The 22,339-nt window shown below is 38.2% G+C and overlaps 2 protein-coding genes across 2 annotated transcripts; both read right to left on the bottom strand.

The window, feature by feature from the left end:
- Nucleotides 1–4,000: 4,000 nt before the first annotated feature.
- Nucleotides 4,001–17,819, bottom strand: LOC121962520 (CTD nuclear envelope phosphatase 1A). The gene is made up of 8 exons (XM_042512783.1): nucleotides 17,111–17,819; nucleotides 11,787–11,853; nucleotides 8,215–8,333; nucleotides 8,060–8,131; nucleotides 7,696–7,812; nucleotides 6,969–7,080; nucleotides 6,580–6,664; nucleotides 4,001–5,283 (listed from the first exon to the last, which is right to left on the bottom strand). The coding sequence occupies exons 1-8, from the start codon at nucleotides 17,213–17,215 to the stop codon at nucleotides 5,223–5,225; spliced, it is 738 nt and encodes a 245-aa protein (XP_042368717.1). The 5' UTR covers nucleotides 17,216–17,819; the 3' UTR covers nucleotides 4,001–5,222.
- A 1,606-nt stretch (nucleotides 17,820–19,425) lies between these two features.
- elp5 (elongator acetyltransferase complex subunit 5) lies at nucleotides 19,426–22,294 on the bottom strand. The gene is made up of 8 exons (XM_042512339.1): nucleotides 21,952–22,294; nucleotides 21,782–21,842; nucleotides 21,581–21,661; nucleotides 20,661–20,872; nucleotides 20,219–20,394; nucleotides 20,030–20,125; nucleotides 19,823–19,923; nucleotides 19,426–19,694 (listed from the first exon to the last, which is right to left on the bottom strand). Exons 1-8 carry the CDS (start codon nucleotides 22,004–22,006, stop codon nucleotides 19,586–19,588), a joined length of 891 nt encoding a protein of 296 aa, XP_042368273.1. The 5' UTR covers nucleotides 22,007–22,294; the 3' UTR covers nucleotides 19,426–19,585.
- Between the last annotated feature and the right edge of the window lie 45 nt (nucleotides 22,295–22,339).

The following is a 22,339-nucleotide window of genomic DNA, read 5'->3' as shown; positions in this document are numbered from 1 at the left end:
TAAAAACACCACAAAAGCTCAAAATTATTAAAATAGAAAAATAGAAGAACACCCAAACTCAAGATTATTTTTAAAAATAAAAAAATCCCAAATTAGAAAAAAGTAGAAAAAAACACACCTCAACACAACTGTATATTTAATTTTCTGTAACTAACCCTTCTTACGATTTTTATGCAAAAGTCTTAATTTGTGAAGAGTAACTAAAGCTTTCAGATAAATATAGTGTAGTAAAAAGTGCAATATTTCATATTTCTTCCTTAAATGTATTGGAGTAACAGTACAAAGTAGCATTAAAAGACAATACTCAAGTAAAATACAAATAATGTACGTAGTTACATCTCACCATAGAGAATTAAGGATTTTTTTTTCTTTTTTTAAGATGGCCGTTTTGCAGTGGGACACTTTTTTGTATTGCTTTTATGGTGCGTAGTAATAATAAATACAAGTTTTTAAAGAATAAAATGAGGAATATTTGATCTTCTGTATTAGTATGTCAGAGTCACATTTTTGTTATTCATATGGCCGTGTCCTTACACAGTCATGAGCAAAGTTGCAAACCTGTTTATTGTTCATGTGATTTACTGCGTCATGACTCACCTACTCATGTGACATTGCAACCTAAATTCCCCTCAGTGCTTTGACAGACAGACCTCATGAACCTAAAAAGTCCTTTGTGTGTTCATAGACTTCTCAATGGAGACAGTTTTGAAAGTGAAACAACTTTTAATGTTCAAACCAGAATATTAACTATGATTTTATGTGATCAGTGTTATGTTTATTATGTCTGGTTCATTTAGGTATGGGATGTTTTGCCAGTTTCTGGGGTTCAAAAGATAGATTTTATAAAAAAAAAAAATAGGTACAGTCAGCAGCTTCAGGTTAACATGCAAGCTGTACAGTAAAACTCAAGTATCGCTTTGAGGTTTATTATCGGACTTGAGGTATGACAGAGCCACGTGAATGGTAAAGTTTGTTTGTTCCCCCGTGCACATCCAGAGGACTTTTGCAGGTGCTGGATCAAAAAAATCAAACCAAGGCAAGAAAAGATTTAAAGCTCCCAATAAATTTTTTAATTGTGCAACGTTTCAATCCGACGGATCTTCATCAGGCTTTTTTTTTTTTTTTTTTTTTTTTTAAAATCATTATCACAGAACAAGAAAATATAAAGACACAAGCACATTACTGTCTTAACACAAAATCTGGCTTATTGCATGATTGAATTTGCTGACATTTCCAAAACTTTTTGGGGAGAGTAATTTATACCTTTATACCTTTCTTTTATTTTTTCAGTGTTTTTCAAGATTGTTAGTTTTTAATGATTAATGTTTCTGGATAATTTCTGATATATTTTTTGTATCTTTTGATGTATTGTTTGTAGTATATTGTACTTTTGATGTGTTGTATTTGGTAGAATCATGTAAAACACTGATTTAATTTCATGGAGACATGTTCTGTCCTCCATGTGGAAGTGTGCCTGTCAACTCTGCTCTTGTTTCTTTATTTTTGATTTTGATTTTCTTGCTCTGCGATCTCTTAGATTGAAATGTTGCACAGTTAAAATTTACTGAGCTATTAATACAGTGTGCTGATCTTCTGTTTGACTCTGAATGAATATTTCTCCCACAAAAACTCAGTCAGTCACAAATCCCAAGTACAGCCTTCAAACCACAAAAACCACCCAGCAGCTGCAGTCCTGGTCCAAGTTATAATAATATCAATGTATCTCCATCTCTATGCCTTGCTGCAACTACTAGTGGGCTGCACTGTGCATCCAAAAAGCAACAACTTTAACTCTCTACAGCACTCCTTTGAGGAAGAGGGACATGAAGGAAAAAGCAGTCTTCCCTTTCCCAAGAATGTTTGACAAATGCAACAGAGGAGATGAGATTTAACAGGATGGCTGGTGAGAAGACTCACAAGAGTTAACAATGACAGATTGACGTTTTCTGTTTCCAGCTTTGTGTACTTTAAAACATTATCAGGAGGTAGAGGTATTGGAAAACAGCAGCTAATATTCTCCTCTTCAAATGCCGAGGAAAGAAACTGCTGCTACATAAAACCGCACGCACGCACACACAGTACTGACTGATCAGTGAATCACACACATCGAAGTTGAGAAACTTACCTGTATGTTATGACTGAGAGGGGATGAATACCATATTGTTGTTGGGAGTCCACAACAGAATTGATTTTTAACCCTTTAAAACCTGGGATGACATCACTTTTCTTGTGCTGTTTTCAGACTCCTTTCACAAGAATTGAAATCTTTGAACCCGAAGCATATTGGCTTTGATTTCTTTTTAAAAAACACCGGAAAAAAGACAGTTAGAAACTTGGTGAGAAATGTTCCACAAATTGCAATATATTAGTGGATTTATAAAGATATGTTGAAAAGTTAGATAGGAAAAAAAAAATAGGGAAAAAAGAAAAAATCTAGGGAATATTATTATATATAATGTGATAACATGTTTTATATAATGTCACTGAAAATGGTTGAAATTCTTAAGCACCACTTTCAGGCCATTTCCTTGTTTGTTTTGCTAATTTTCAGGATTTTTAAAAAATATTTCTTGATTTTTTGGGGGGGTCATCTCTGCTGAAGTTGCTTTTTGCCTTCTTTCCATGTTTTTGAGAGAAATTAAGCCCTTTTTTCAGGTTTCAAAAGGTTAAAAAGTAATGGGCACTTGGTAAAAAAAAAAAAAAGTTATTCATAAACAGTTACCTATAAAATTGCAATTACAAAATTGCACAGGTTCTTTAAAAAGTGACATTTGCCTGCAGTTATCATGACAGGTACATACACTCAGCTGCCAGTTCATTACGTGCAGCTAGAAATACTGATGCAGTCTAATACAACAGTCCTGCAATAAATCCTGCCTTTATAAAGGTGATAATGGGCATTACAAAACTATTAGAGAAGTGTTGATTTCACAGTATGGTCATTTTAGAAGCTGTAGTTTGTGGTTCCTACTCTCACTGAGCTAAAAGGGGTGAACAAAACATCAGAAACGCCTGTCAGTATAATGCAACACAACACAACAGCATCACTGACTTCAGCCCCCCGAAATAATCACAGTTGAATCATTACAACCTCTGAACCTTATGGCAGTTTTGCAGTTGACCAAGACCAGAGAATATCAAGACTAAGACAGGACCAAGAATCTGAGGGGTTGAGACTGAGATCAAGACCAGAGAGTATCAAGACTGAGACCAAGAATCTGAGGCGTTGAGATGAAGACCAGATCAATGCGAATCCTACACTGAATTACACTCTTAAAATAAAAAGTGGAACATATAAAACCACAGACAAATTGATGTGAAAGATCCACATTCCCATAAAAACACCAACAGAAAACACATGAAGATTCCTCAAAGCACATTATGAGAAATTAACTGTGTAGCTAAAATCTACTTAACCATCTTTGATTAGTGATATCCCTGTGGATGGCATAGACTGAGACAAGACTGATTGACAATGTGCTTGAGCCCGAGACAGGACAGAGACCTCCAAGTGGTCTTGAGACTGATCTTGAGTACTACAACAGTGCATGAAGGTAGAATTTGTTTCAAGACTGTAATATTATGCTGTATTAGTATTAGCTAGCTGTGTGTATATTAACATGTACACACAAAAATGACAAGCTATTAGGAGGCACATGGCATAACAGTTATTTATCAAGTGCCTTCCATGTTGATACCTTCAGAAAGCAGAAAAAAAATATTTCTGCTTTTATGTAACAAGCATTTTTGGGAAAGCCTGACATGAAATTTAAGCAGTCTCTCTTGCTATAGCAGGGCAGGAATAGTCATTAGCAATTTCCTGTCACACCACATGATGGCAGCAGATTATTGGCAAACAAACTGTGTCAAGCACACATTGTGAATTATTTCAAGCTCTTTCTCATCCCCCAAAAAGGGTAAACAAGCTGGAAAATGTTAAGCCTTAAGTCTGCAGAATGAATTACATGGAAAGAAAACAAGGTGGATAAAAACAGATCGATACTGACAAGTGTTTTATTAGTAACACAGACCTGGAGACAGAGCCAATAAGAAGCCGGTGTGAGCCTTGACGAGACTGACATTGTTCAGAAGGCATTTAAAGACGGAGGGTCTAATAGTTGAACCCATACAATAAGCGGAGCGGGTCAAAACTGAAAGAGGAAGGCTGCGAATTTGAATCAAATACAAAACCAACTGCAACAAAAAAACAGAAGGGGGGAAAAAAAAATAAGTGCAATTCCTATTCGATGAAATCAGGATGGCATCAGATGGCGAAGGGGGAGAGCGAAATGTCGTGGTATGCAGAAGTCATATTATCACATATTATAATAGAGAAACAATCAGATATGGAAAGGCGGCACGGCAGTCCACATATCGTTACAAGCCATCCTTTTTTTCTCACAACTTTTTAGTCAAGTCTTAATCACTGAGTCCCATGAGGAGCTTTGGGGAAAGAGTGATGGTTATGGCTGAAAAAAAAGAAGAAAGAAACCTCAGGCTGCTCGGCTAGTTGTCCAGAAAAATGCCTGTGGGTGGTATGTTGCAAGCAAAAGTCCAACGTTTACAGCATTTAAGTTGATCCATTCTTGTTCTGGGAAAATAAACGTACCTCAGGAATCAGTGAATTATTACCGTTGGGAGAATGAGGTTGATCTAAAAAGGGGCGTTTTTCTATTTTCCCCTGCTCTGAGAGGTTAAGACAGTAAATTGACGTTTTGTCTGCTTAAGTGCAACGTCTGATGATGACGGAGAAGAAGAAGAAGAAGAAATTATAACGTAGAACTGTCTTTGTTGCTTTGCTGATCCTCCTCTTCCCCCCCTCCAAATTGTCAAAAAAGTTTAAAAAGGGACTAACGAACACTCCGACTCACGTACACAAGCTCACCTCCATACGCACACAGTCAGTATCAGGAGCAATAAGGCAGAGAGGCTCCGTTTTGTTTTGGAAAAAAAAAATACAAATAAAGAATCAAGAAGAAGAAAAAAAAAAACAAAAAAACAAGCTGGCCCCTCCCCCACCCTCCTCAGTAGTTTCTGGGCTCTGGTGATCCCGAACTGTTCATCCCGTGTGAGGCGGTCACCCCAACCCTCGTCTCCTCAGGACACGTCTGAGAGGCTCAGAGAGGGCTGGTGGGTCGTCTGTGTGGGAACGGAGGGCAGGATGGAAGCCGGCAGAGAGGAAGAGGCTGGTCAACAAGCCCCACCCCTCTGGATTCAGCCAATCACCAGAGTCGGTGCTGGTGGAGATTTCGACTGAGGACGGAGCGCACATCAGCGGTGAACCTGGGAGAAAAAGAAATGAGGCAATTCAGCAACTTGACATGGAGTGTTTCCATTACAAGAAAAAAAAAAGTCATCTTTAGTCGCAGCTAGTTCTCTGATTTCGACTGTGTCACAGCCTATTCTTTTTATTCTTCTTATTCTTTCTGTGAATTTGGAAAATTGTTGTAAATGTAAATAAAACAAAGTGAAAACGCCCAGACTCCATCTTGCAGAACTCTTGTGTGCGATGCCAGTTGGAGTTGGTTTGCCACATCTTTTAACCTTGGCGGCAACAGGCCTCAGTGACACTGACATGAGGTTTTAGGGGTGTCGTGATAACAGCTTTATTGCAATCTGCTGCTCATGACAAATAGGAGCAGCACGTTTTAACACTGCTATAAATGTCAGGACCTGAGCGTTATTCTGCACCGAATGCTGCACTGTTGGTGTTTTTATTCTGGTCACCAAGAGTTAATAAATATTCAACTTTGGGTAAAACGCTTAAGTCACTTGTCAATGTCCCTTTTTACCCAGCCGTCCAATCACAGTGGAGAAATTAACACTGAACCCAGAGACCGGTAAGTCCGCCCTCTCTCACTTCATGCTTTCTGCCTTCCCTTCACCAGGGCAGGTAGACCTACTGTACCTTGTGCCAATATTTTTACTTCATAGGATATGATGTATGCTAGAATCCATCCTGGCTGAAGAAAAAGCTTAGCTCTTTGTTGTGCCTCATAGCCTTTCTGTGTTCTACATTTTTTGCAAGTATTTAATTTGTTGTACAAGTGTGTCATCCTGGCCAATTAAAAAGCAGCAATAGCTAATTACGGCCTAATAAAGCTAATTTATAAATCAATAAAATCAGGATAAATGAGGTAATTTGCAAAAACAGCAACAAACTGCAGTAATACGGCACATCGTGCTGCTGAGCCACCCATAATCAGCGCAGGGGATTCCTCGACTGCGACAGCCCTCGCTTACGGCTACATGCTGGAGGAAAACTGACAATGTAGGACAGTCTAGGTAGGGCATCGTTAGTTATTAATCAGACTGTGCATCATACCATAGAAATGGAAATATGAATGTATTATTATACAACCACAATAAACAACAGCTTTACTGAAATACTGCTTCAGTCAGACTGATGTCAATAAGGTGTTACCTGCGGTTACCGAAATTAGAATTAGACGGTTGTTGCAGCCATTAGCCTGCCCCTCTTGAATTACCACAGAGTATATGAACAGAGAATGTATGCACAAGAGTTAGAGTGTTTGCACAGTCTGTTTGCTTTCATGCCATCTATATTACGCCTTTTACCTTAGTGCATCCAGCATAGGCAGCAAGTTAAGAAGTGCTGTGTCACTAGGGTCGCTGAACCAGGACTTGATGGGTATTGCATTGTCTGGAGGGCAGAAAAAAGCCAGTCAGTCGTGTCAGTGAAATGGACATGGTTGTGATTTTATGCTGCTCTGTTAAAGAGGCCACTGAGTGTTAGTGGAGCTGCAGATTTAATGTACTGTTAAAGCATTTACAATACAAGCCTTGTACTGAGAATAAACTGCTAAGTCATTTGTCCTTTTTCTGCATCATCAAAACATTTATGTGTAAAGGATGACTTTGACTTTTTATGTTAAAGATGAATGTACACCGAGTTCAAGCGAATACATATGCATCAGTCTGAGTAGGTTTAAGCCATAAAGTCTTACCTGGATGGCTACGATAAGCACCAGGCGAGTTGTCCAGGATGACAATACTGGACAGGTCATCGTGTACTACAGACAGGTCTTTAATATAACTACCTAGATCCAATGTACAATGCTGGCAAAAGAAACAAAAACACAAAAGTCACCAATGGAAAAATAGAGAATGAATAGATGTCATAGGGTCCATGGGACTAAAGAGCCTGAGAGGCATCAGTTCACCCCAAAATCAAAAATACATACAGACATATATACACATGTGGTGTTATTTATCAATCTTGATAGTTTTGATGTGAGTTGTCGAGTGTTGGAGATATCGGCTGCCCTTTCTCCAATATAAGGGAACTAGAGGGAAATCTGCTTTCAAATTAAAAGCCATCTAGTTTTGTTTTTTTTTTAAAAAAAGGAGTTTCTGTTACTTGCACATTATTCTCCAAAATTATTTTCCCCAGACTGCACATGTCAATTTTTAGGTTCAACTGCGAGCGAACTGCTTTCAAATTTATTTTTTTGGCACTTTGAGCATCACAAGCCGAGTAACATCTAGTTCCATTATATTCGGGAAAAGCAGACATCACTACAGCCAATATAACCCACACTCGGTATCTCACACCAAAACAATCTAGATTAATAAGTAGCACTACAGAAAAGAGGAAAAATGTGTATTTTTGATTTTGGGGTGAACTGTCCCTTTAAGAAACATGCTGTTTGTATACAGTATATAGGGCAGCACCTGTCTGTAGTATCTGCGTTTCAGGATGTTCCTGTTGTTGTCCAGCTTGTCTGCCACCGCTGAGCCGTAGATCTCCATACTGGCTGTAAAAACCACCAGCTCATACCACTGGCTCACCTGTGCACACATAAAAGTATAAGCAAACAAGTTACAGTAAGTGCTGCGTAAGTCATGGGGGATTATTATCAAAAACAAACAGTTTTATGGCATCAGGTAGTGTGAGAGTGCAATTCAATGGAGAGATATGGTAAATATGACAGATGGAATAAAAGGTGACAGGAGATCGACCCGAGCAGTGATATCTTAAGTCCACAGTGTGCTTTGCTCTCTCTCACACACAGAGACGCTGATCACAGACACTCACCACTTCTAAAAAGAAGTCGACGTGTGGCCTTTTATGTACGAAGAATCTGACTGGATGCTTGTCAATGACGACCTGCATTGAGAAAGAAAGATAGGTTGAGTTTAGGCTTGAATACATGTGCACTCAGGCGTGTATATGTGGCTGATTGCTCGTACTTTGAGGATGAAGTCTGGCGGCGTGCCAGGTCTCACTGTGGGTCTGAGGACCCCGTCATGGTGTGAGTGGATCAGCGTCTCGTCCAGGTCCAGAACCAGAATCTTCCGCTTTACTGCATCTGGAGTTGATCACACAATATAGACACATGAGCTACTTCATCTCAGAACATCGACACGCACACAAGAAACCAGGTTACTGGGACAACCGAGGTTAAACAGGAAGACACAAAATGTGTTTACATGCTCTGTAAAAACGATGGTTACAGTTAAATCTCCATATACGTACATCTGGTCAGTAATCAGATTTGAACCTAATCCCTAACTTTATTTTGAAACCATGTGTTTTAGTGACAAAAGAAGACACTGCTCTCTGATTTCGTTCAGAGCACAATGAACATGGATGTCTCGCTATTCGGGATCAGCTAATTCATCTTACATTTGTGCAGGTTTTTCAAAACAACATCTGATTGGATCACCCTTATCCATTTTCATGATTTGATCCAATCCATTCATCCAATCAGATCTGCCAAAATCCGATCCAGTGGAGCCTTCAGACTTAAAGAGACTTAATGTCAGCCTCACTTTCAACTGGATTTATTTTAATTACAAGTTGATGTTTAATTGCTTCTGCACCCATTCCCATTTTTCCACTAATTTATCTCTCTTTCGCTTCATGATGATGATCTCCATTTGCCTTAATTACCTTAATTTTGGGGGACTGGCCAAGCAATTATAACGTATGATGGATGTCTATATTGTTAACTGTTTGTGCCCACCACAACTAATTCAGATAAATGAAATTAAATATATAAGATAATACACCAAAGTACAAATACTGCTTTACAGGGAGTTCTGAAATACAGAAAATCCTACTTCCAACGTCTTTGCATTTTTAAGACTTCTGAGAGATTGATTTAAGACATTTTAATACCAATTAAGGCCTTACTTTTAGATTAATGAATTCAATGCCTTTTAAGACTTTTAAGGATCTGCGGGAACCCTGACTGCAAGCTATGGGACAATGTGCGGTAATTCTCTTCTCTTCGTCTGTGGACAATTCCCTCCGACGCACTTATCAGCAATTCATTAAAGGTGTGCATGAACCTCCAATTTCTCACTTTTTGACTTAGACATTTTCAGACTCCGAGTTGTGGTTGGACCTGTGCGTCACATGACATACTCATCAGGTATTCCCCCTGCTGAAAGCGTGTGTAAGCCTTTGTTGCAGCTCAGTCATGAAGTGTGAAAACCAAAACGACAATTAGAGTCCCGCTCACAAGAAAGCATTTTTGTGGTGTGAAAAGTAAAGCAATCTGACAATTTTTTAAGTCATATAGTGTGAACTTTAGAGTACTGCCATCTAAGGTAACTTTTGGAAGCCTGTAGACTATTATTACAATAATATGCAAAAAAACAGATTTTTTTATGCCATAAAGACTTCAAGGAGATGTGGATCCCACCTCCTGAAAACCTCTCTGCTGACCTCTCTGCTGATGGGGGAGCAATGTGACACACAGTCTTGAAAACCACTGTTGATACAGTTACTTTAATTCTGTCCACAATGGTGTCAATACCAGCAGAAATACCAGCCGTTTACAGCTAAAGGAATCACTCATTCACTTGAAACTGGACCTGGATCTCCAGCTGAGGTTACTGTAGTGAGTGAGTGGCGAGGAAAGTGAAACTGAAATGCAATCCTTCCTTCAAGTCAAGAGTGTGCTTTTGAATGAGCACTCTACAGGCAGAGGGGAAGCTTATTCAGAGCGCACACACCAGTGCATGCAAGTGTAAGTGCTGCCTTTAGCATTTGTACTTCCTCTCCACTTCCAAACACACATTTTGTCACTGTTAAAAGTCACAGAAGAAAGCTAAATTTATTTCATTTTTTCGTGACCATTCCACCGTGCTGGGTGGATCCTGACATAAACCTGCAACCACCGCTCACTGTTTTACTAAAATGCTTTTTTTGGGACAATGGTTGTTTACCTAGCACAGACCAAAAACCAAATAAGGCAGTCTTTTAATTTTAGCATTCTGGTTAAAGGCCTTGAGAAACACTACGGCCTGTCTGCTGCCTTTTTAATAGCAAAGGTTTGCATTGCAATTTTGGTACTACATCCTTAGTATTTTTACACCAGCATATTAAAGGTTCAGGATTTAGGGGGATATGTTGGCAGAAATGGAATAAAATATAATAAATATGATTTCTTAAGTGTATAATCACCTAAAAATAAGATTTTTTTGTTACCTTAGAATGAGCTGTTTGTATCTACATAGGGAGCAGGTCCATATTCATGGAGTCCGCCATGTTGCAATTCATGTTTCTACAGTAGCCCAGACTAGACAAAGCAAACACATACGCCATTCACACTGGGCACCATAGTTGGCAGCCCCTTAGCGACAAGAGCATATAAAAAAACACTAATCCTTAAACTTCTTTATTCAGCGTAGGGTCTGTACCTGATTCAGAATTATACTGGTTAATATGGATTTGAATATTTGATGATTCATTTTGTTTTCCATACAAAGTTTTAAAGTCTGAATTGGCCCCGTGGGACGTTCGGTGTGACAGCGGCATCTACTTCATGTAGTAAACAAGCTAACGGTGTATTTGCGACATGCCAAACACAGACAGATTTTTAATGTGAAACAGTTTTATTCTGTATTTACTGGTTTTAATCACCACGTCTGTTTGTTTTGGAGACGAAGAGACCTCTGGGGAGAATTTGTCTCCTGGTAAAAACCTCCTGAACAATGAACACTGAAGGAACTCTGTGTGGCAGAAGTGGTTGCAATCTGCAATCCTCAGTGCTACGGGCCGCAAAATCCCCCTAAATCGTTCACAATGTTCCTTTTAATATCAAGCATGAATATTATTGATTAGCTGTGGATTTGTAAGTGTCGCCATTGTTTCACTGAAAGATATTCATCCCATTCACAGGGGTGCAACAGTTAAACTTTACTTTTAAAGCACCACTATTGTCTGAGGTACATGTGCTGTTGTTGAACCAATCTGCATAATTATTTAAATGCAAAATCATTCTTTGTTGATGCACTTTTAAAAAGTTTCAAGACTGCACAATTACAGACCAATGTAGCACAACAGGTTTACTAAACAACTAAGAAAATAAAGGCCAACTGACACAGCTATCATCCCAAAGTCACACAAATGACAGCTCATCTGAATTTCCTTGTATACAGAGGGCACATTATAAGAGTGTTATCAACTCTCTGTTCACTACTACTGACAATTTTCATTTGGTCTGAGATGATTATGGTCTTGTCAAGCTGTGTGTCCCAGCACAAGTATGTTGATATCATGTCGATAACTTTTGTTTTCCGCACAATCACTTCTTTCTTGACAGAATGGTTTAAATTGTGCTTAAATTTCCACATTGCATATATGTTGTGATAGTGCTTGCTCTCTATCATTTTATCAGGAAAAAAACAAAAGTGTGTGGGTAAAAGTAGTATTTGCTTTACTTTGCCAACTTATTCTTGACATTGTTACACAAACAGCCCCGGAAATTCACCCGAGTCAGTTATATCACGACATTATATCATGTACTCACTGAGTCTGTTTCTGGAGATAGGTGACAGAGGCAAAGTGTCGTATCGCACCGTCTGATACTGGATTATCTGCAAAGGAAGAAGGCAAATTAAAAAGTCAATCCTTGACAGATCAGGACACTGTTTAAACAAAAAAGACATACCATATTTTTAGCCATAGTGAGTTAACAGCACCATGAATTTCAAATGGGTCTTTTCTTTTTACTTTGATTACAGAGGAATAAGAGGAGCTACACTTCTGATACCATGTGCACTCAATGCTCCTATGTTTTCATTCTCTACTGCGTTCTAAAAGCGTCCGACTTCATTTCTAAAACAACAAATCTTGTGTATCAGTATCAGTGTTTGGGAATCCTTCTGGGCATAAAGAAAAGTGGTTTTACGTCATCTTTGTGGCTGCAATCCATGATCCAATTTGAAGACAGCATCACAATTGAAACTTAACTGAGCTAAGGATGAGTTAGACCAGACATAACACTAAAACCTCCCAAAACTTTGATTTTAACCCACACACATACATTCTGCCTTGTCTTTGACTGTCCATCCAAGATTTAGCAAGAGGACAGAGGACAGGTTTCCCACACATTTTCACAGACAAAATTTCTGAACTTTTCCATGTCTTTTCAATCCAATATAAAGGATTCTTTTCTTGCTGAACACGGCTTTCCAGCCTCGCTGCTTTTTACTTCTGGTGACTGTATTTTAGCCTCAAAAATCATGGAAGTGGTGTTCATTTGTGAAGATGATCGTGCTGAAAAAAAAAGTAAGTATCATAAATGTTGATTTACCACAGTCCTTATTTTCTGCAATAATCCAAAATCCAATGCAAAAATCCCCATGGGCTCTTTGACGTGGGAACCAGGGTGAAGTTCGGGTTGACCTACAGAAAACATCATCCCTGGGGCACTCTGTTAGAGCTACGTTATGTTGACAGCTACAGAAACCTAATTTGATGTTATTTTAGATTATTTTTGGGGCTTTTATGCCTTTAATGTATAGGACAGATTTAGTGTGAAGGGGGAGAGAGAGAGGGGGCGACATGCAAAGGGCCTCTGCCAGAATGGAGCCCGGGGCCACTGCGGCGAGGACACAACCTCTTTACATGGGGCACCTGCTCTTGCCACTGAGCCACCAGATGCTCCAAATTTGATGTTATTTTAAATGATGCGGAAGGTTGTCCATTTAATTTTATTCTAAAAATTATTATGCACATCAAAATTGCATGACTTTTCCAAAACTTTCAAAGATTTTGACAAATTCCATGACTTTTCCAGGTTTTCCATGACCAAGGGAACTCCGAGACGCGGACATCATACTAAAATGAACTCAGTTGTGTCCACCCCATGACTCCTCCTCCCTAACTTCCTTGCTCTGCTCCACTAAGGAAGACTATAGAGAGGACCCTCTCCAGTGCCGCTCCTGCCCAGGGGCTCTGCACTTTCCTTCACAGGGCTATTTTTATCCCCCCAGCTGTCGGTGGGTGTCAGCGGAGCATGGGGCACACAGAGAGAGGGAGACTTGCAGGGTGACTTTGACTGAGCCTGGGCTTGCTTGGTACCTAAGCCTTGGACAGGGCCTCCCTTGGCGTGCCCTCCCACTGCGGCCTGGCAGAGTAAGCTCGGGGGAAGCCTATTGGTGCAAGCAGCTGCTGAGCACCACAGGGGGACCTCACCCTCGACTCAGCTCTCTGCGCCTCCAAGTGCGTCCATCTGGACCCTAAGCCTGCAAACTGAGTCCTTTGCTTCCAGACTCTGGCAACAACGATCATATCAAATTATCTTGCTTTCTTAGCCTCACCAACAGGCACTAGAAGACTCAAAATCTTCAATGCATAATGATTTCTAAGGGAGAAAAGCAGCTGGCCCTTGAATATGTCTGGCTGGAACCAGGATACTGGCAATGGTACTTAGGGAGCTGGCTCTATCAACGAGAGCTTTTGAGAGAGATAATGGTTTAATTAGCATTTATCTTCTTGAATAACTGATTAATGCTTTGGTTCCAGAGCCTGAAGTTGACATATTCAAACTGCCCATCAACAGTCCAAAACCCAAACATATTAAGTTTACTATCATATTATACTGAAAACTGAAAACCAGACACCTAGACACATTCTTTATGAGCTGAAACAAATAGCCTATTAATCAAATAGTTGACCAACTGAAAGAAATGCCAAACAATGTATGAGTTTAGTTTCACAAATGTGAGGATTTTCTGGTTTTCTCGCTTTGTTAATTGAATATATTAGGTTTTGGACTATCTGTGATAGACACTTTTGCATATTTTCTTACATTTTATAGCCTAAATGGTTCAAATAGCTGAAAAAAAGCCAAAACAATCTTTACATGTGACTTTATAAAGTTTTAATTATCTTTTATTTTCTTGATTAACTGATTAATGATTTGGTTCAAGAGCCCAAGTTGTCGTATTCAAACTGCCCATAACCCAGAGATATTAAGTTTGCAATCATATTAGACTGTAAACCAGCAAATGTTTACAGGTGAGAAGATGAAACCAGACGTTCTGGTGCATTTCTGCTTTTAAAAAAATCATATGATTACATGATTATCAGAATCAGTGCTGATCAATTTGCTGTAGATTTACTGATCAACTAATCATTTCAATGAACTATCAAAATCAGGAGTTTTGTGCCATTTAGCCAATTGTTTCAGCACTAACTCCACACCTGGCTACACGCCGTTACTCTCTCTCATGCAGGAGATAATAAGCACAGCCATTATGCAAGATTAATAAACAACCACCTCGTCATCTGTTGACACAGACTGGTGTGTGAGGGATTATTACCTGGTCCTGGTATTATTCATAATCCAATAGAGCTTTTATTGATCCAAATGTTTGGATCAGATTACTTAATTCACTGTGGTCTTCTCGAAGGGAAATAACTTGAGCCCAATTTACAGACAGCAGAATTGAGGGGATTGTTAGATTAATAAAGGGGGTTATTATAACAAACTGGGGCATTCAACATGTAAATCAATCCCTTGTTTTAATTGTATTGGGTGGGTAAAGTCCTAACCTCACCTCAAATATTTTTCATCAAATCACCTGCTTTAGGATCACCTGCATGACGTTGCTTGCTAAACTGGCAGTCGCTGGATCCTGACATTGTTCCAGTGCATCACATATTGTAAACAACAGCGCTAAACTGTGAGTGAGACTGAGAGAAACAGAGGGAGGGCGAGAGAACAGTACACTCTCTGTGCTGACATAATCCCTCTAACTTCAGCCATAACATGGACTGGACTACTCACTCTCAGGGCCTGTTGACAACCCGCAAGTGTTGCTACCACACAATAAACTTCGAACAAACCTCTAACAGAGAGATGATTACAACACATGGGGCACTCCTCCAAGCTTTGTTGGCTTGATACGGAGCTGGAGTTGAAGTTCGCTCATGTTACACCACACATGCATGTCTATTAACGACTCAACGACACCTGCGTGTGTGTCTAAGTTACGGACGGGCGACTTCTGTCATCTTAAATGCCATGTTTATTGTGGAGGCATTTGCGAGCAATTGAAGGTGACCTGGAGGCTTGTGCTGGCTGCTCCTAAATTTTAGTGTTTGGATGTGGGAGGTTTCCACTTTGTTTAATGAGATGGTTATTCATAATATCGTATTAAACAAAAACAAACGCACAGACACATTATTTAAGAGTTAAAGGGTTTGTCGATTAACCAGTTAATTGAAGCTTCTTCTTTGTTGAATAAGACATTCATTCACACTATTGGATCACAAGAAAGTTATCTAAGAGCTGAAACAATTAGTCTGTTAACCAATTAGTTGACCAACTGATAATTGATTAATGTTATTTATAAATAAAGAAATGCCAAACATTGTATGGTTTTAGTTTCAGGAATGAGTGAGGAGGAGGACACAGATACCTAAAAAAATGTTTACAGGTGCTGGATCAAAAAATCTAACTAGGGTGTCTTTATATTGATTGTTCTGCTTCGTGATGATTATTTGAAAATGCCTGACAAAGATTCCTGTTATATCAAAATGTTGCAAAAGTAAAAAAAAAAAAAAAGGGAGCTTTTAATACAGTGTGCGTTTAAGTTTTACACATTTGAGGATTTTCTGGTTTTTGACCATTGTTAAATGAGCGTATTTATCAGTAGCCTTTGGTTTTGGACTGACTGTGACACATTTCAGTATTTTCTATTTTCTTATTTTAGAGTTTAAATGGTTAATCAGCTACAGAAAATGATATCTATAGATTAGTTGCAGGTGTAAATTCAGGTGTACTTTAACATCCCATGTGGCAATTTTTGCACTTCTTGTGTCACAAAAGTGTTTACACTATTCAATAATTTTTTGAATGAAATTTTAGATGCATTTGGTTGGGTTGTGCCATATCATATTGTTCAAGATAATACTGATATGATTTTTGATATTATAAGAAATATTTATATCATGATATTGGCAATATTCTGACTTGTTGAAAAATTGACGTCATACCATTACCAAACGGCAACAACTACCATGGTTTAAACTGGAACTGCTACCAACTCCACGATGGAAGAATTAAGCTTTGAGCGACTTCAGTGGAGTAGAATCAGTGGCGCATGAGTATCCCGAATGTTTTTAAAAAAAAAACTCTTTTAAAGATTTATTGCTCAAGTTAACTCAGTCAGCATCACAGCTGTCTCCTTTACGCCCATTTAGATGTGTAATTTGTGTATTACTTTTAGTGATACTTATATGTTATTCAGAACCTGAATCTCACTCTGAGTTACTGTTGTTATTAACAAACTAAAGAAATCAGATTTAAATTTAATTCTTACTGAATATTTGAAGCTATGTTACTATTACATCTGTAACACTAATACACTTTGTTACATGTGTATGTTCTTGAAATTAACAATAAAATGTTCTCTATTTTTGTCATGGTGTCAAGAATATTATTATTCCAAAAATACTCTGAAATATTGTGATATAGTTTTAAGGCCATATCGCCTACCCCCAACAACCAGAAATTTTTATGATGAATGATATAACAAAAAAATCTGACACTGATGGTATAGTGTGAGAGGTGTCAGAGGGGTTTGTTTACACATTTACATAATTTACAGAATTTTGGGCAAAATCATCACAATGGGTTCACATATTGAGACAGGAGATAACGACACACAGGTGAGACACAGGTAGTCAAGCTCTCTGAGAGCAAACTTAGCATCGCTTATGATGGATGTGATCTCAAAAATGTTTACACACATGGGAGGCATGAAAACATATAGAGTTTGCTCACTGGTCACAGAAACACAATGGGATCATCTGCAAAATATCTTTCAAACCCCTTCTCACCGTTCGTAGGTGCTTCCTGAGGATGTACATGATGAAGCCCCATATTCTCGACGTTACGCCGAGAAAAGTGCGGATGCCAAGTAAACATTGCCGGGTCTTCAGCATGTTGACGAGCACGCAAAGACCCCACAGTAACTTCAATTCTCAGTCGATAGCACGCTTTTGCCTCAAGTTGTTGGGATAATTAAGGAGGGAACTTGCTTGCTAGTGGTAGTCAAAATCCGTCTTTAGCCACAGCCGCCAAACTAGCGATTCAAATTATCAAGAGGCCAAGCAAACGTGTGAGTACCTCGCTCTGCACACTTGTGGCACAATTAGCATTAAATAGAGTGCATTCGCATTGTTACTGTGAAAGACAAACGTGGACGTGGTCAAAAGAAAAGCTGCTGCACGACGACTGCTGCTGTATGGACCTTAGCACGCAGCTCGTTGACAAGCTAGCTCAGGAGCTAGCTGTATACCAACTAACGTTAGCTAGTAGCCACCAAGCTACCGCTAGCTCGACAGGGTGACCACCTTGAACCTTGGACAAAAATACCCCAAAAAAGCGGTGGGGCCGCTCGTTGTCAAGCACCGGTTAAACCTGACTTCACTCCGTGCGGCGTCCGAAGAGAGACAGCTTTGTAAAAGTTCCCAAAAGTCTAACCGGTCCGGCTAAAATCAGTTTGTAGTCCAGTAGAAATCCGGAATGAAACTGCGAGCCGCCATCGCCGCCTTGCCGTCACTTCCGCGAGGAATCCTGTGGTCGCGCGCAGCACGTCCACGTGGAAAGAAAATAAACAGACGTGGACGAGCAAGAGTGTGAGCCAGGTTCAAGTCTTGTCAAATTAGTCAGGTTATTTTCCTCTCTATTTTTTCAGCTGCTGTTGGCTAATATGGAGCATATCGATTTTAGACAAGTTTTATACACTATTTCTGATTGGAAATGTGTGTGTATGAGTTATAGATTTTTGCTTTCACTTTAAAAGTATCTCAATTAGTGTCATTTAACTAGAGAAACGTCACTTTTTTCCCCTGCTGCTTTCAGATGCCTTTCACATGTACTTAAATCTTTGAAACCTGAGCAAATTGATGTGATTTACATGAGGAAAAGGCAATGAACCACTTAGCAAGAAATGTTTTACAAACTGAAATAAATAAATAATTTAGACAATTATTTTAAAAAGCAATATTTAAGGAAAAAAAGAAAATAACAAACTAGGGAAAATATATTTAAATGTTCTTAATTACATGTTTAAATTTTTTTCATAAAATTATATTTAAAAAAGAAAGTGTTTAACTAGGGGTGGAAATCTTTTTTTTATTGCAGCGAAATGTGACAGTTAACTGAAAATGTAATTGATATTAATAGTCTGGTAGGCTACCAAAAGTTTAATTTGTATTTGCAGCATTGATTATTTATATAATAAAATATCGATACTTGCAGTCTATGTATTGATACATTACTACGCAAAATTTAGTTATTTCATTGAGTTCAAATCTGTCAACATCATTTACATTAAATGACAGATAATGTAACTCAATCATATAATTAATTTCATGAATATTACTTCCAATTATGGCATTGAAAGGTTTAAATTTACTTTCAAGTGATTATGTTTTGCAATGACACAATATCTACTTGTGACCATCTTATTTTATGGATAGTTGTGAGCAGTATTTTTCCTTCTCCGATCATTTTATTTGTACTGTAGGATTTTTAGAGTGTCTGGAAAAGGAGGCAGCATGTAATATTTACATGTGCAAAACAAGAAATGTTCGCTAAAAGTAAACTTTGTGTCACAGAATGTAGATTGTAGATGTAGATTTCTTGGGGAATATTCAAGGGACATACAATTTAGATTGGTTGTAATTTATATTTGTTTTGCTTATTTTCTTAAAAATACAAGTTTTACTGCTGTAGACTCACTAAACTTGGTATCTCCCACCCCTACCTTAAACTCACTGGACCTTTGATGGATGCATGCATGACAGTGGGGAGAAATTAAGGCTTTTCTTCAACTCTGTGATTTTGTTTTAATCATCAAGATTGGTTTTTAAAATCTACTAATAGCCAAGTTGTGACCCTGCACATTTTTATTTTGCCCAACCCTAAGTTAGGCACCAAGGCAATAAATCATAGTGTAAAGAGTAAGTAAGGCATGTTATGTTAACAGTGCAATGGCTTGGTGACGAGATGGTGAATCACACATACCTTAATTTTTGAGAAAATGCAAAGTGTGCTATTAACTATCAGTTTGATAAAAGCAGAATTTTATTCAATAAGGAAAAAAATGAAAAAAAAATAAGGTAATAAATAAAATAAGAGAACACTCTTGGAAAAAAACATTTTATAAACATAATATAGATTTCTTACAGAAACGTACATTATTCTTTACCCATGAGTGTGTGAGTTAAGGCTTTTAATCTGCACTACTGAAAACAACTCAGTGTCTTGAATGCAAAAAGGACATGAAACATGAATCCTTTTTGCCTCTACACATCAAGATCATCATCAGGATCCTCCTGGTCATAGTCATCGTTTGCATCAGGCTCATACAGAATTCGTCCTGAACCAGGGCCTGAGTGGAGCAGAGCGCGTTTCCTAAAAAGAAAAAAAAAAAGAGAGAAAAAAAGATGCAAAAGTTAATAGTAAAAATGAACAAAGATTATGGAACATAATCCCTGAAAAGAAACTGTTGAAAATGTGACAGTTGTAAAAAAGTTCCTCACTTGTCTTTGCTGAAGACAAAGGGCAGTGCAAGTTTCTCTTTGGCCTCGCGCTCTGTATCAGATAGTCGAAGGTTGAAGGTCAAGTTGGCTGTTGGGTCCGTCTATAAAACACAAAAAGTACACTTTTCAGTCCGACATATCTGAGCCTTATCTTTATTCTGTTGATCCACATAAAGGTCTAAAGATATTAAGCGTGTTATATTGCACCTCCTGCTCCTCAGGGTCAGCACTTTTGGGTCCAAGTTGGCTGGGCTTGCTCTGTACTATGACTGTAAGATCATCTTTGATGCTGAAAATCTCCTCCTAAGAGCATAAAAAGACAAGAACAAAATTATCACATATTTTTTTAACAGTGAAGGAGCACAAAATAATAATCCCAAAGAAAACACTTCTCACATCTTGCACAACTTTGCCCGATTTTGAGCGCTTTGTTATCTTTGCCACTGCCTCGTCTCCCTTCATCCCAGGTGCTACAGTGATGACTGAAGATGCCAAATGGCATATACTTCCCACAGTACCCCTCTGATGCATATCTGCATGGAGAAGACTGATTATAGCTCTCACAGCTCCCCCTAATGAAAACACAGAAAAAGACCTTTAAAAAGTGGGAAAAAATGCATGGTCTTCACATCTTTTTAAGTAAGTCAGCTAAGAAGTTTATTTCACAGTAGGATCTTCTTTTAATATAATTGATTGCTATCAATTTCTCTTAAAATGTAATTAAAGATAAAAGCTCTCCCATTAAGCCTGGATGTTATACCCTCCTTCATTCAATAAACCAATACAAAAAACTTGTGACATCACACTAACACACATACCGAAGAAGATGATGTATTACCTTTTCTAAGTTGCTGAAGTGTCCTGCAGACAGCAGGAGGACTGAGGTGTCTCAAAATCCACGAAAGAGAGTCAATCACTAAAATAGGTGGTTTTGGGTGTGATGTGTGCTTGACCAGGCTTGTCAGTTCTTCCAAACAGAACTGGTGAACTGTGAAAGCTGGGTGATCAGTCCAGCCAAGGGGGTCTGTATAGGCATCGTGAAAGTGTAGCCTTGAGTGACAAAACAGATGAATAACGGTCAGTTTGTTTATAGGTTAAATAAATATCATAATAAAAAAGGCTGCAGCAAACTATTATGTAATTAACAGGATTAAGACTTCGTTTAATTCCACTTGGAATGAAATGTAAGACCAATTTTACACAAACTAAAATTACAGGAAAAAACAGAACTGACATGTATTACTTATGGTTGGGGATAACTGCCCAAATATTTATTGCAACAGAAAACATGACTTTATGGTGACGCTAATGCGGGACGCATTCTGTAAACTTTATTTTAATTTTTTTCATTTACCAAAATTAGTATTTTTTTAAATTTACCAATGAAATACCAATTAAAATGCTAAATAATTTTTTTTTTTTTTTTTTCATTTTTAAGACTTTTGAAATATTGATTTAAGATACTGTTATACAGATTAATGGCCTTAATTTTAGATTAGAGGCTCTGCGGAAACCCTGATTATGAAGCGGTCTCTCCTGTTTCTGATCATTTTATTAAACATATTTTTTTTCTCTACAATGTCACAAAGCAATTTTCAATTAACAAACACACATTTTGGGAGAACAAATGCTCACAGTGAAAGAGATGGACCTCGTGAATCTTGCAGTTTGCTTTGTAAATTACTTCACCAATACTGAAGTAGGTAGCTACTAATTTTCTGATGATGGCCTAGTTATTTCGGTAACGATCTTTGTTACCTTTGAATAGGGGATCCTTTTAGTCCATCTTTCAGCTCTTCCTCACTGACGTCAAAACCAAGGACATGGACAGTTTCCTCCCTAAATCCATAACACAAGTCAAGGTAAGTTTTATAATTGCTCCTAGCAAATAATTAGGAACATGAATAAGTAAGATTACATACATAACACAACGGTTACCATTCACATCACTTGAAATACCTGTTCAATGCAGCATTGATGAAGCTCTTCAGGAGGTGTCGACCAGAATAACTCACAGAATCTAATAGTGCAAGTATAAATTACATCACTTTATTGTATGCTATTGCTTTATATAGTTGTGTTATTGTTTGTAATTTAGACTTGATCTCTACAACATTTAAATCATTTACCTTGTATTATGAGGATCCCTCCAGCATCGATACCTTGCAATAATTCAGGCAACATTGTACTTGGTTAATTATATAATTAAACTGAAGATGGTCCAAGTAGCTTCAGCTAGTTAGCATGTCTCTGATTCACCATGAATACCATAATAAAACATCGAAGAGTTCCGTAATTTGATGGCAGAAGGGCAACATTTCTCGAAATTCAGAACAGCGAGCGCCTAGGGTTGCAGAAACTCATATTTTTTACTTAAAAATAAAGCGTTCATTGCCCAAACCAAGTCCAACATGTTTCGCCAGATAGCATGTTTAGAATGCACAGCTTCAAAAACGTCATATCCCAAAGTTCCCCTTACTGTAATGTCGAGCACATGTGGGAAATGAAGTTCAGCAA

Source organism: Plectropomus leopardus, chromosome 23 (genome assembly GCF_008729295.1).
Source record: "Plectropomus leopardus isolate mb chromosome 23, YSFRI_Pleo_2.0, whole genome shotgun sequence".
NCBI classification, from domain to species: Eukaryota; Metazoa; Chordata; class Actinopteri; order Perciformes; family Serranidae; genus Plectropomus; species Plectropomus leopardus.
The sequence above is the reverse complement of the archived record's forward strand: the minus strand, read 5'-3'. Positions and strand labels throughout refer to the sequence as shown.